A 13405-nucleotide genomic window follows, 5' to 3' on the forward strand; every position below is an offset into this window, starting at 1 on the left:
CTGAAAATGGAAGCCACATATTCTGACTTGTATTCGCGATTTACTCAAGATCTAAAAATCACACGTCTTTAGAAAGGCAAGAGAAGTAGTACATATATATAAAGTACACACATATTTGTGGCTCTCCAAAATACACGATTCACACTGGGTTTTTTCTGTTAAAGGTACTGGAAAAAATGAGAAAATTTGCTTTGAAAATCCTTCAAAAGTGCTTGAATTCGGCCATTTTTCGATTTGTCCTGTTTTGTTGCAGACCTTGATGGAGGTTCGATCCCTTCGCTTCCCAGAATCTTTCTCCCGAAACAACTTCCATGAGGTGAGTGGCTCTCTGCTGCCATCTAGGGGAGGCACGTGTTATACTCTTTTGTTTTACTGTAATCCCTCATTTATCGCTGTGAACCCCTTGCAAAAATCTACGAACATGAGCACAGCCACTAGTATTTGGAGTAGGATCATAGGATAGTATTGCTTTGGTCATTGTGTTTATTGGTTTGGTTAGTGCTTTTTTTCATTCTTCTCCTCTCTTTTTTTCTGACTCACTCTTTCTCTATATCTCTCGCTCCCTTTTTTATTCTCTATTTATTTTTCTCTTTTTTATCTTTTTGCTCTCTCTGTCTCTCCTTTTCTATATCTATGTCTCATTTCTTTCTTTTTTCTCTTTCACTTTCTCTCTCTCTCTGTGTATCTCTATCTCCTTTTCTATTTCTCTCTGTCTTTCACTCTTTTTTTGTCTTTCTCTTGCTCTCTTTTCTCTCTTTTACTCTCTCATATATCTTTGACTTTCACTACCTCTCTGTCTCTCTCTCTCGTTTCCCTCTCACTCTAAATTCTCTCTCTTTTTTTCTTTCTCACCCTCTCTTTGTCCATGTATCTTCTCATCACTCTTTTACACTCTTTTCTCCCTCTATATCTCTTTCTCTCTCGGGTTTTCTCTTTCTTGCAATCTTTTTCTCGCTCTCTCATTCTCTCTCTCCCTCCCTTTCTCTCTCGTTGTCTCTCGCTCTTTTATCCCTCTCGTGCACTCTCTTTTATCGTCTTCTCTACCTCATGCACTCTCTCATGTGCTCTGTCTCTCTCTCTCTCTCTCTTATTTCTCGCTCTCTAATTTCTCCCTCTTTGTCCACGTCTCTTGCTCTATTATGCTCTATTTTCTCTCTCTCTCTTCTCTATCTTTTTTTGCACTCTTTTCTCCCTCTTTATCTCGCGTTTTCTCTCTTTCTCGCAATCTTTTTTCGCTCGCGCGTGTGCTTTTTTGTCTCTTTCTCTCTCGTTTTCTCTCGCTCTTTTATCTCTCTCTTGCACTCTCTTTTATCATCCTGTCTATCTCACCCTCTCTATCATGTGCTCTCTCTCTCTCTCTCTCTCTCTCTCTCTCTCTCTGTCTCTCTCTGTCCTACTATCCTGCGCTCTTTCTGTCTTTTTTTTCTCTCTCTACCTCTCGGGCTCTTTTTGCTTTCTATCACACACTCTCACCTGCACTTTCTCTCTCTCTCGCTCTCGTGCATTTCTTCTCTCGCTCACTATCCTTCTCTGCTCTGTCTGTTTTCTTTCTCTCACTTTCCCTGCTCTCTCTCTTGCACTCTCACTTTCTCCTGTTCTCGCTTTCTTATGTTCTTTCTGTCTTTCAGCACCTCTCTCTCTCACTCTCTCTCTCTCTCTCTCTCTCTCTCTATTATCTCTCTCACTTCCAATTTTTCTCTCTTAGTCCATGTCTCTTGCTCTATTATGATCTTTTTCTCTCTCTCTCTCCTCTATCTCTTTTTCCACTCATTTCTCCCTCTCTATCTCTTTCTCTCTCGCGTTTTCTCTTTCTTGCAATCTTTTTTTGCTCGCGCATGTGCTCTTTTTTCTCTCTCTCCCTCTTGTTGTCTCTCTCTTTTGTCTTTCTTGCACTCTCTTTTATCATCCTCTATCTCACGCTCTCTCATGTGCGCTCTCGCTCTTTCTGTCCTTTTCTGCGCTCTTTCTGTCTTTTTTTTTCCTCTCCCTCTCTCTCTCTCTCTCTCTCTCTCTCTCTCTCTCTCTCTCTCATATGTTTCTCTCTCACTTTCTAATTCCTCTTTTTTTGTCCATGTCTCTTGTTCTATTACGCTCTATTTTCTCTCACTCTCTCTTCTCTATCCCTCATTTTACTCTTTTTTTTCTCTCTATCTCTTTCTCGTGTTATCCCTCTTTCTTGCAATCTTTTTTCTCTGTCCCTTTCCCTGTTCTCTCTCTTGCACTCTCTTTTATCATCCTCTCTATCTCACGCTCTCTCTCATGTGCTCTCTCACTCTCTGTCTCTGTCCTTCTATCCTGTGCTCATTCTGTCTTTTTTTCCTCTCCCTCTCTCTCCCTTTCTCTCTCTCTTGTTTCTCACTTTCTAACTCCTCTTTTTTGTCCATTTCTCTTGCTCCATTGCACTATATTTTCTCTCACTCTCTCTTTTTACTGTTTTTTTCCTCTCTATCTCTTTCTCTCTCACGTTTTCCCTCTTCCTTGCAATCTTTTTTCTCTCTCACTTTCCCTGTTCTCTCGCTTGCACTCTCACTTTCCCTGTTCTCTCGCTTGCACTCTCACTTTTCTCCCGTTCTCGCTCCGTTTCTGTCTTTCTTTCTCTCTCTAATCGACTCGTCTTTTCTGGTCCCCGGTACCCCGGAGGAGCGCACCCGGCTCACCGTCCTTTCTATCCTTCTGTTTGTCGCTCAGCTCAGCATGGTGCTCAGCATGCTGTCCCTCAGCCCCGCCGATCGGCCCGAGGCGGCGGACATCACGGGCCTTCCCCTTTTCCAGGACCTGGAAGTCCCGTGGCGCCAGCCGGCCGTACGGCAACGCTCCCGTACCTACAGCACCTCCTCCACGGGGGGCGGGGGAGGAGGGCGACCCCCCAAACAGCCCGCCTGAACCCCGAGAACCCCCCCCCCCTCCCTTTTTTGTACACTACTGACATCAGCCGAGCGCTCCTCGGAAGTTTCGTTTTTCTCAAGGTTTCACGCGCACCTCAGGTACGACCTTCTGCCGCTTAGCCTGTTTCGGAAACCAAAAAAAAGGAACTGATCGGTAACTCCTTTTTCTGTTTTTTTGGGAGGATCCGAAATGCCTTTCGACTAAATGGATGGCCTAAGCTAACGCTACTTCTATTTTGGACCCCCTTCACACTGTACAGTCCCCTCGTGTTAAATATTAGCTTATTTTACATGTGATCGTTCTCCACTAAAGCCACTTGCAAAGCATCTGTAGTATTCTCTCTCTCTCTCTCTCTCTCTCTCTCTCTCTCTCTCTCTCTCTCTCTCTCTCTCTCTCTCTCTCTCTCTCTCTCTCTCTCTCTCCTTCTCCTTTTCTCTCTCCCTCTCTCTCTTCCTCTCTCTCTCTCTCTCTCTCCTTCTCCTTTTCTCTCTCCCTCTCTCTCCTCTTCTATCTCTCTCTCCTTCTCCTTTTCTCTCTCCCTCTCTCTCTTCCTCTCTCCCTCTCTCTCCTCTTCTCTCTCTCTCTCCTTCTCCCTTTCTCTCTCCCTCTCTCTATTCCTCTCTCTCTCTCTCCTTCTTTTCTGTCTCTCTCTCCAATTCTCTCTCTCTCTCCTTCTCCTTTTCTCTCTCTCCTTCTCCTTTTCTCTCTCTCTCTCGCCTTCTCCTTTTCTCTCTCTTTCTCTCTCTCTCTCCTTCTCCTTTTCTCTCTCTCTCGTTCTCCTTTTCTTTCTCTCTCTTTCTCTCTCTCTCTCTTTTTTTTCTTTATCACCCTCTCATTCTATCCTTCTATTTCCCTCTTTTGCCCCTTCCAATTTCGGACCCTACATTCAAACCCTAGTTCCTAGTCTTAACCCGGTTTCAGACCCTAACCCTAGGTGTCAAACAGGCGGCTCGGCATTGAGAGAAGCGCAAGAGAAAAATGAGCTGCAGTTTCTAATATGTCCACTTGATGTCACGAAAGCTTTCTTTCTCACCCTCTCATTCTATCCCTCTTTCTATTTCTCTCTTTCGCCCTTTCCTTTTCTTTTGTCACTTTCTCTCTCTTTTCCACTCTGTTTCTTTATCTCTCCTTCTCATGCTCACTCTTTCTATTCTTCTTTCTTAATGTCTTTTTATCTTATCTATTTTTATCTCCTTTTTGCCCTTTGTCTCTTTTTTTTCTTTCTCACCCTCTCAATCTATTTCTCTTTTCTATTTCTCTCTTTCCTTCTTTTTTGTTACTTTATCTCTCTTTCCCACTCTGTTTCTTTATCTCTCCTTATCATGCTGACTATTTCTATTCTTTTATTCTTTCTTTCTCAATGTATTTTATCTTATCTATTTTTATCTCCTTTTTGCCCTTTCTCTTTTTTTCTTTCTCACCCTCTCATTCTATCCCTCTTTCTATTTCTTTCCCCTTTCCTTCTTTTTTGTCACTTTATCTCTCTTTTCCACTCTGTTTCTTTATCTCTGCTTCTCACGCTCACTCTTTTTCTATTCTCTTATTCTTCTTTCTTTCTCAATTTCTTTTTATCTCATCTATTTTTTATCTCCTTTTTGCCCTTTCTCTCTTTATTGTGCTCTTTTTTTCTTCCTTTTTGCTGAAAAACTATATAAAAACACAAGAATTTCAATCAGGATGAGGCCAGGAATCTATTTATTTCCTTTGCATTTGGAGAGCCCCTGAGTCCTACCATTAACCATATTGACGGCAAATCTAATAATATCTAATGCTTTCATAAATACGTGTTTACAGAATTATGACCACATTATAAGTCCGTCCTTTTTTCTTTAATTAACAAAAAATATATAGAATTTAACACAATCGGTGCAACTGACAGATATAAATCTCAAGTCTAATATAATAAATACTTTTATGAAAACGGGTTTACGGAAAACGACTACTTCATAAGTAGGGCTTTTCCGATAGAATTTAGAAAAAAAAGCATTTTCTGTACACATGTTTTTAAGGTATTGCTGAAAAAAGAATAACCAATATTAGATTTAGTAACTTCAAACACCATCATCCCATCCTGGTGGTCTCAGATATCTGATTTATGTCTATATACAATGATTTTGTCAATACTTGTTTACAGTAAACTACTGCATTAAAAATAAACCTTTTTTACTCAAATTAGAAAAATATGTGTATACAATTTAAATTTTCATGATATTTTTTTTCCAATTTATAAAAAAAGGACAGTTTTCTGAAAACTAATTTTACTACAGGTGACATGCGACTTATAGCGGAAATCGTTTCTGACGAACTGGTTAGATCTATTACAACGGCGCCATCTGCTGCTGAGAATGCAGTAGTTACTGAGTCTAGTGGTAGATCGCTGTGCCGGCTGCCAGCCAAAATTGTCATATGTGATACCGGGCTGCTACGTTGCCAGACTGAATATGGAAAATCATATAAAAGTATAACTAGGTCACTAAAATCAGCCCAGTTATCTTTGTTGGGGTAGGGGTCCCAAGTCCCGCCTTTACAGTTTTTCAGTTTTGGATTCATCTTCAGTGTGAAGGGGGTCTTTTTGGATGTCGGGTCGGCCATGTTGCATTTACACATTTGTAAATAAAACGAGAACAGTCAGCACAGTGTGGCTAACGCTCGCTTCTCACTGCCGTTTTGTTATCTGTAAAGCCGCATTTTATTTTCTTGAACCCTCCATTTGTTTCTTTCCAATCGCCTCATGGTGAGGTCCTACACTGCCCCCTAGTGCTTAGACAGGTACACGACAACCTTCTGTCGCTTTTTATGAGTTGATCTGCTTTGAGAAATTGCTACAAGTGCCATTATTATTGTTCTTTTTTGTTGTTATTATTGTTGTGAAGGGTTAGCCTTGCGCTTGTGCACACGGCCCAATAGCAAAGACGTTTAAGCCTACAGAAATGGACTAAGTGGAATTAAGATATGATTAGAAACTACTCAATGAAAATAAATTGACGTCTTTAATTATGTTTTTCTTTGGTTATGATTTTTTTTCGCAGTAGCAATTGGGAGTTTTTTTTTGTGGGGGGTATTATTGGGGGGATATTGTTTGTTTTAGGGGTTTTTGGTGTTTGTTTTAGTTTTTGTTTTAGGGGGTTTGTTTTTTGTTTGTTGTATGTTTTAGGGGCTTTTGGTGTTTGTTTCGGTTTTTGGTTTAGGGTGGTTGCTTTTTTTGTTTGTTGTTTTTTGGGGGGGGTTGTTTGTTTTAGGGGCTTTTGGTGTTTGTCTCGGTTTTTGTTTTAGGGGGTTTGTTTTTGTTTTGTTGTTTTTTTTTGGGGGTGGTTGCTTGTTTTAGAACTTTTGGTGTTTGTTTCGGTTGGTGTTTTAGTGGGGTTGTTTTTTGTGGGGTGTTGTTTGTTTTAGGGGCTTTTGGTGTTGATTTCTGTTTTTGTTTTAGGGGGGTTGTTTTTTGCTTGTTGTTTTTTGGGGGGCTGCTGTTTGTTTTTTGGGTGTTTGCTTTGGAGATTTGGGGAGGGTTCTTTTTGGAGGTGGCTTGGTCAGGTTTTTTTTTTTTTGGCGATTGTTTTTTGTTCGATTTAGGGGATTGTTGTTTTTGTTGTAATGTTTATTGGTTTTGGGAAGTTTGGGCTTTTTTTTTTTTTTTTTTGTGTTTCTTAGTGTTTTTTTTTTATTTATTCATGTTTTTTTCTTAATTCAACAGACGTCTTCCAGTTTGCCACATTGCAAGTGTTCTCGCTTCAATAGTTTTTCTAATGATCTGCACCAACTTAGAACTTCATTTTTATAAAAAAAAAAAAAAAAAGTGACTATTTGCATTCCAGAAAATTCGGGCTTCATCTCTAGAAAGATTTCCACCTTTTTTAAATCACTTGCCCCCCACTCAATTTCCAAAAGACCCCCCAAAAAACAACCCAACCATTGTTTTTGTCTTTGTTTGTTTTTATGAAGGCACAGCACAAAAACATCAATCATTAATGAATATAAGAAAACAATTTGCACAAAAAATAGCTTGTACAATACAATTATACTATACACAAACATAATATATAGGCAGGAATTAAGGCTTTTTTCAACTTTGTGCTTGTAAAATGGACTTTTCCCCTCCCATCAATGTAAAATGTCATTTTTTTTCTTGTAAATGATGACTTTTTTCCCATTATGACTGTATCCATCAGAAGAAAAAAAAATCCCCCTTTAGACGATCCCAAAGTTTTTGCCAAGTTGTGCAAGGAAATTTTGTTATTCTGATTGTAAATGTTTGCAGTAGCGGGGGCCAAATAAGCCCGTCCGGACCCCCGCCGGTGAAATCCTGGACCTGACGTTTTGGTCACCCGATCAAGTGCTCAGAGTCACATGACCTGTCGTGTGCGGTTGCGATTGTCATTTTCTAATGCTTCGGGGATAAGAGCTTTTCTTATTTTCTTATCGTTGTTTTTCCCGGTGATTGCTATCCGAGGGTTTTCGAAGCCTTCCGCGCTGTTTTTCGAAAGACAATCACCGCAACGTTGAAGAGTAAAGTCTTCTTATTGTTCTTTTGGCGGAGGTTCGGCTGCATTTTGTCGCATTCTGGCAGAGAAGGGGGAAAAATGTGAAGGCATGAGTAGCTTGGTCCTACTTTGCTTGAAAAAAACGTTCCTGGTGGTGAAAAAGACACCTGAGAGAATTGTAAATATGTTCGTTTTTGTTTTTATTTATGTTCTATGCTGTTGTTCAATCCGTTCGGGGTTGGCGTTTATTCTCGAGAGAATTTGACTTCTTACAAGTCTGACTTTAATAAATCTGTCGGAAAATAAGAACGTTTGCTCCGTGTCGTGCTTTGCTCCTGCATATGGGCTTATTTGTTGGTACAGTAGGCTTCCGGAATACTCAATTCTCAATTCAGAGTGTGGAATAAAATGTTTGTGGGTTATTTGTTTTTGTCCGCCATTTTCTCCATTATCAATGTCTGAAACTCATGAGAAAAAGTTAGCAGGCACCAAGGCAGACAACTCTGAAACATTGCCTGCCCCAAAAATTAGTTTTCACTTAGGATCAATGAAGTACTGTAAACATCATTTTTTTGTTTTTTTTTGGGTTTCCACATCTAAAACATTGGAGAGTGCTATGTATTCCAGAAGGAAAGTTTTTAACGAGACCAAACTGTGATTTAAAATAAATAAATACATAAACATTTATTTAGATTAACTTAAATTAATGAGGTGTTTTGTTTCAGTTGTGGTTTTTTTCCCCACTTGGTCTTGAATTCTATTTCAAAAGGCATTAAAAACAAGTGTTTTAAAGTCTTGACTTTTATTTTAAAAGGCATTAAAAAAACGTCTTCAGTCTTGAATCCCTTTATATTCTGGTCAGGAGCCTTTGCTCTGAAAATGCTGGTCTACTATTGATCCCAAGAGCCAAGAAGAAATCCGCATGTTCAAGAGATTTCTCCATCCGGGCCCCGGTTCTGTGGAATGCAACCTCAGTGGAAGGATCAAAACAGACTTCTATTCTATAGTTTATGAATGACCTATGTTTCATGTTGACAATATCTATGTATTGTTTGTGAACGCAACATCCATTTTGGCCTCGCCCTCCTTGAAGGGGATTACCCATGTCCAGTCCCTTCTCAAGGTTTCTTCATTTTCCTCATGCTAAGGTTTTTGAGTTTTTCCTTGCCCTCATGTAGGTTTTAGATCAGGGGATGGTGTCATAACAGTCTGTGCAGACCTTTTGAGACTCCTTTGAATCAAAGGCGTCACAAATAAACATGACTTCAATCCGTGTAAAGGAGAAATTCAATTTGGTTTCCCTTTAGTGTTTACGTGACTTGAGCCGGTGCAGTGGAGTTAGTGGGTGGATCCAGGGGGGGAGGGGGAGATACTATTCAAATTTGTATTTTATGAATTTTTCTCATCTATTTTTTTTCTTTTTAGTCACGTTGCAACAAACATCACATCACAAAATAAACAAGTCACCTGAAAAGAAAAAAATAGGATGACAGGTTAAAGTCTATAGTTTATGGAGACTCGTCCCCAAAATAACTTTGGACGCTTCTTCAATCAATCATTTGCGGAAAAAAAATATATATATATCTTGCATCATTTTAACCTTGTTCATAATAACTCTTGGCTGCCGAATGGTGACGGCCCTATTGCTCAGCGACGGTAACAATATGCTTTTATTGTATTCCTTGCCCTCATGTAGGTTTTAGATCAGGGGATGGTGTCATAATAGTAGTCTGTACTTTTCATTGGTCTCTGTAGCGCTTTGAGACTTCTTGACATAAGGGCAATACAAATAAACATGACTTGAGATTGATTTGTATTTAGACACAAAAGAGGAGCTATCTATAGAATGTAATTAATAGGGAAGATGAAGGGGTAGGGAAAATAAGCATCTGCTTGTTACTCCCCCTTTTCAAACATGCTATGTTAACATTATTTTGTGATTGAGTCATTGTTTTGGTCCTGTTTTTACTTTATTTTATAATCTCATCTCATCAGCCGTACCGCTTATCCTCATCAGGGTCGCGGGGGGGCTGGAGCCCATCCCAGCCATCTCCGGACAGTGGGCAGGGGACACCCTGAACTGGTTGCCAGCCAATCGCAGGGCACACAGGGACAGACAACTCATTCGCTCATTCACACCTAGGGACAATTTGGACCGGCCAATTCACCTGAAATGCATGTTTTTGGACTGTGGGAGGAAACCGGAGTGCCCGGAGGAAACCCACGCAAGCACGGGGAGAACATACAAACTCCGCACAGGAAGTCTGGAGCTGGATTTGAACCCACGACAGGTTCCCATGACATGAACTGTGCCGCACAAGCGCTAACCACTGCGCCGCCGTGCTGCTTATTTTATAATCTTCGAAATAAATAATAATAAATAAATAACTGCCTGCCCTTGTGAAAGGAGACCACAACCTCATTCTGCTTAAACCTCATTACAAACCAAAAGTGAGGAGGCTACCAACAACCACACGCTTTTTCAGAAAATGGTCCACTGAGAGACTGCTTTGGACGTATGGACTGGGATGTCCTGCTAGGGCCCAGCAGTGGGGACATTGAGGAGATGGCAAACTGCACTACTGACTACATTAACTTCTGTATGGACAATGTTGTTCCTATAAAAACTGTACGCTGCTATGCCAACAACAAGCCCTGGATCACGAGTGACATCAAGTGCCTTCTGAACCAAAAAAAGAGGGCCTTTAAAGATGGTGATCAGCAGGAGCCAAAACGAGTACAGAGGGAGCTCAGAGTCCAGCTCCGGGAAGGAAAGGAGCAGTACAGGAGGAAGTTGGAGAAAAAGCTGCAGAACAACAGCATGAAGGAGGTGTGGGAAGGGATGAAAACAATTACTGGCTGCAGCACCAAGCAGGGTGTGGCTGTGGATGTAGATGTGGGGCGAGTCAACCAGTTGAACAACTTTTTCAACAGGTTTGACCACTCCCCCTCATCCTCACCCCCTAAGTATTGCAGCTGTCCCTCCCCCTCCCCCTCTGGACACTAGCACGGAAGACATCTCCCCATTCAAGATAACTGCAGCCCAGGCGTGTGGAGAGCTGAGGAGGCTGCGAACCAGCAAGGCAGCTGGTCCAGATGGAGTATCCCCCCGACTGCTGAAGGCCTGTTCGTTTGAGCTGGGAGACCCTCTACAGCGCATCTTCAACCTGAGCCTTGAACAGGGGAGGATCCCTCAGCTGTGGAAAACATCCTGCATCATCCCAGTCCCAAAGAAATCAAGACCTGAGGAACTCAACGACTTCAGGCCGGTCCCCCTCACATCACATGTGATGAAAACCATGGAGCGGTTGCTGCTGCACCACCTGAGGCTACAGGTCCGTCACGCCATCGACCCTCTGCAATTTGCTTACCAGGAGAAGGTGGGAGTGGAGGATGCTATAGTATACATGTTACACCGATCCTTTTCTCACCTGGATAGGGCTAAGGGGGCTGTGAGGATTACATTTTTGGACTTCTCCAGTGCCTTCAATACCATACAGCCTCTGCTACTGAGTAGGAAACTGACAGAGATGGGAGTTAGCTCACACCTTGTAGAATGGATTACGGAGTACCTGACAGGCAGACCCCAGTATGTGAAACAGGGGGGCTGTACATCGGACACTGTGGTTAGCAGCACAGGATCTCCGCAGGGGACCGTGCTCTCTCTGTTCCTATTCACTCTGTATACGTCTGACTTTCAGCACAACTCTGAGTTCTGCCATGTGCAAAAGTTTGCTGATGACACTGCGATCGTGGGATGTATCAGAAGTGGGCAGGAGGAGGAGTACAGGAAATTGATTCAGGACTTTGTCCGATGGAGCGACGCAAACCACCTGCACCTGAACACCACCAAGACCAGGGAGATGGTGGTGGACTTCAGGAGAACCAGAACTCACCCGGTTCCTGTAACCATCAAAGGAGAATGTGTGGAATTTGTCCAGACCTACAAATACCTGGGTGTGCAGCTGGACAACAAACTGGACTGGACTGACCACACAGAAGCTCTAGGTAGGAAAGGGCAAAGCCGACTTTACTTCCTCAGAAGGCTGGCCTCCTTCAAAATCTGCAAAAAGCTCCTGAAAATATTCTATGAGACAGTTGTGGCAAGCGCCCTCTTCTATGCGGCAGCGTGTTTGGGAGGCAGCGTAATGAAGAAGGATGCCTCTCGTCTCAATAAACTGGCTAGGAAAGCGAGCTCTGTTGTGGGCAAAGAGCTGGACAGCCTAACAACAGTAGCTGAGAGACGGGCACTGGAAAAGCTGCGGTCAATCATGGACAATCCATCGCATCCACTACACAGCATTATCTCCAGACAGAAGAGCAGTTTCAGCGACAGACTGCTGTCACTGTCTTGTACTAGGGACAGACTGAAGAGATCTTTTCTTCCTCATGCCATGAGGCTCTTTAACTCTACCCGGCAGAGTAAAAGCCCACAGTAAACCATACCACCTACATTGCATATTACCGAATCTTATTGCAATATGTATTCTGTGTAGCACTATTTAGTTACTCTATATAACATGCTACAGTGGGCATTTGCACGTCACACTGGGTATTTGTATATTGTATTCTTTTGGCTTTATTATTGTACTGTTCTCAGCTCAGGGATGCTGCTGGAAATGTGAATTTCCCTGCGGGGATGAATAAAGTATCTATCTATCTATCTATGAAGTTTTCATTCATTTTCATTCAACTTGCCTTAACTTTTAGGAACCCTGTGTTTCAAATACAGTTCCAATGGCAATGCCAACCAAAACCCCCCAAAAGATGAAAACGAAGAAGAGTTTATTTGAGCGCGTTTGAGGGAGACACGTGCGTGGACGCGCCACATAAGTAGTTTGACAGAAGCTGCAATTTCAGCCAGAAGATGGCGTCAACGAGTAGAATAGTTTGAATCCACGGACCCCACTTTTAAGATAGATAGATAGATAGATAGATACTTTGTTCATCCCCGAAGGGAAATTCACATTTCTTTAAGCTCATTTTTATACAGTTTACCATACCTGTCAACCTGTACGTTTTTGCCGTACAAAGTACGTTTATTATGCACTTTAAGACGTGTACGACATACGAGAAAATCTGTACGGAAAAGCGCAATTATGGCTACCATCCGGTATACACCGACTATCACCAAACGGCAAATCAATCAAGTCAAACGAGTTCGTCGCGGTAGCCTCTATCTCGGTATCGTTTTTTTCGTTGCAAACGAAGTGAGCGGTTTGATGCTACTGTGCGCATGCGTCTGCCGCCTGGGGATTTCCCATCATGCATCATTCCGTGTTAGTTGTGTAGAGAAAGGAAGTCCGTCTCTTTTTAGAGAACCTGCTTTTTCGGCTCAATTCACCAAAGAGAGCTGGCTCTCAAACGGCTCGCTTGCTTTGATGCATTATATTACGAATGATGATGTTGTATAAAGAAGTTAAGAAAAAAAGGAAGTATAAAAGGAGAAAAATGAAAAAAAGACAGGTTTGTGGTTATCCCTTTAATCAGTATATTACCAACAATAATTTCATGCAGAAAATGAATTCATAATTTGAATAAGAAAATTCTACTTAATTCTATTTGCAAGTATGTTTTCCTTCTACAGTGAACGTCCAAGCGACTTCATTTTTGAACTTTTTTCATAATAAACCTCATTCATGTCGAGCAACTCAGGATCGCACGACAAAATGTTCATTAACAATATATATGATATAACAAAACACATGTACACTATAACATGTTAAACTACATAAATAAACACGTTTGAAAAAAAAATATGGTGTAAGATTATTTTGTATTTTTCAAGGGAAAATGGAGCTCTGGAGCGCGACAGGTATGTAATAAAGGTATATTCCAATAATTATAATTCTAAGCTAGTTTTTATTCTGTATGATACACTGATTGCTTTTTTAATTTTTGTTAACTGGTTAATTTTTACTTTGTTTTTGTAATTTATCGAAAAATAAAAAAACATTTAAATCAAGTTCTCAGGTGAGCGCTATTAGCATAATTCCCCCCTCCCACCTCCAGTCTTACCTACTTCCGGTCTGCATCACGTC

General features: G+C 41.4%; 1 protein-coding gene across 1 annotated transcript in view; it reads left to right on the top strand.

Annotated features, from left to right (window-relative positions):
- eif2ak3 (eukaryotic translation initiation factor 2-alpha kinase 3) overlaps positions 1-7673 on the top strand; it is a 71523-nt gene extending 63850 nt beyond the window's left edge. The window contains exons 16-17 of the mRNA XM_088354477.1: positions 254-316; positions 2689-7673. Coding sequence (XP_088210603.1) covers positions 254-316; positions 2689-2883 — 258 coding nt within the window. The 3' untranslated portion in view covers positions 2884-7673. The remainder of the gene's footprint in view (positions 1-253; positions 317-2688) is intronic.
- Positions 7674-13405: the final 5732 nt, after the last annotated feature.

Source organism: Urocampus carinirostris, chromosome 15 (assembly GCF_059441175.1).
Source record: "Urocampus carinirostris isolate Australia breed hairy pipefish chromosome 15, RoL_Ucar_1.0, whole genome shotgun sequence".
NCBI lineage: Eukaryota > Metazoa > Chordata > Actinopteri > Syngnathiformes > Syngnathidae > Urocampus > Urocampus carinirostris.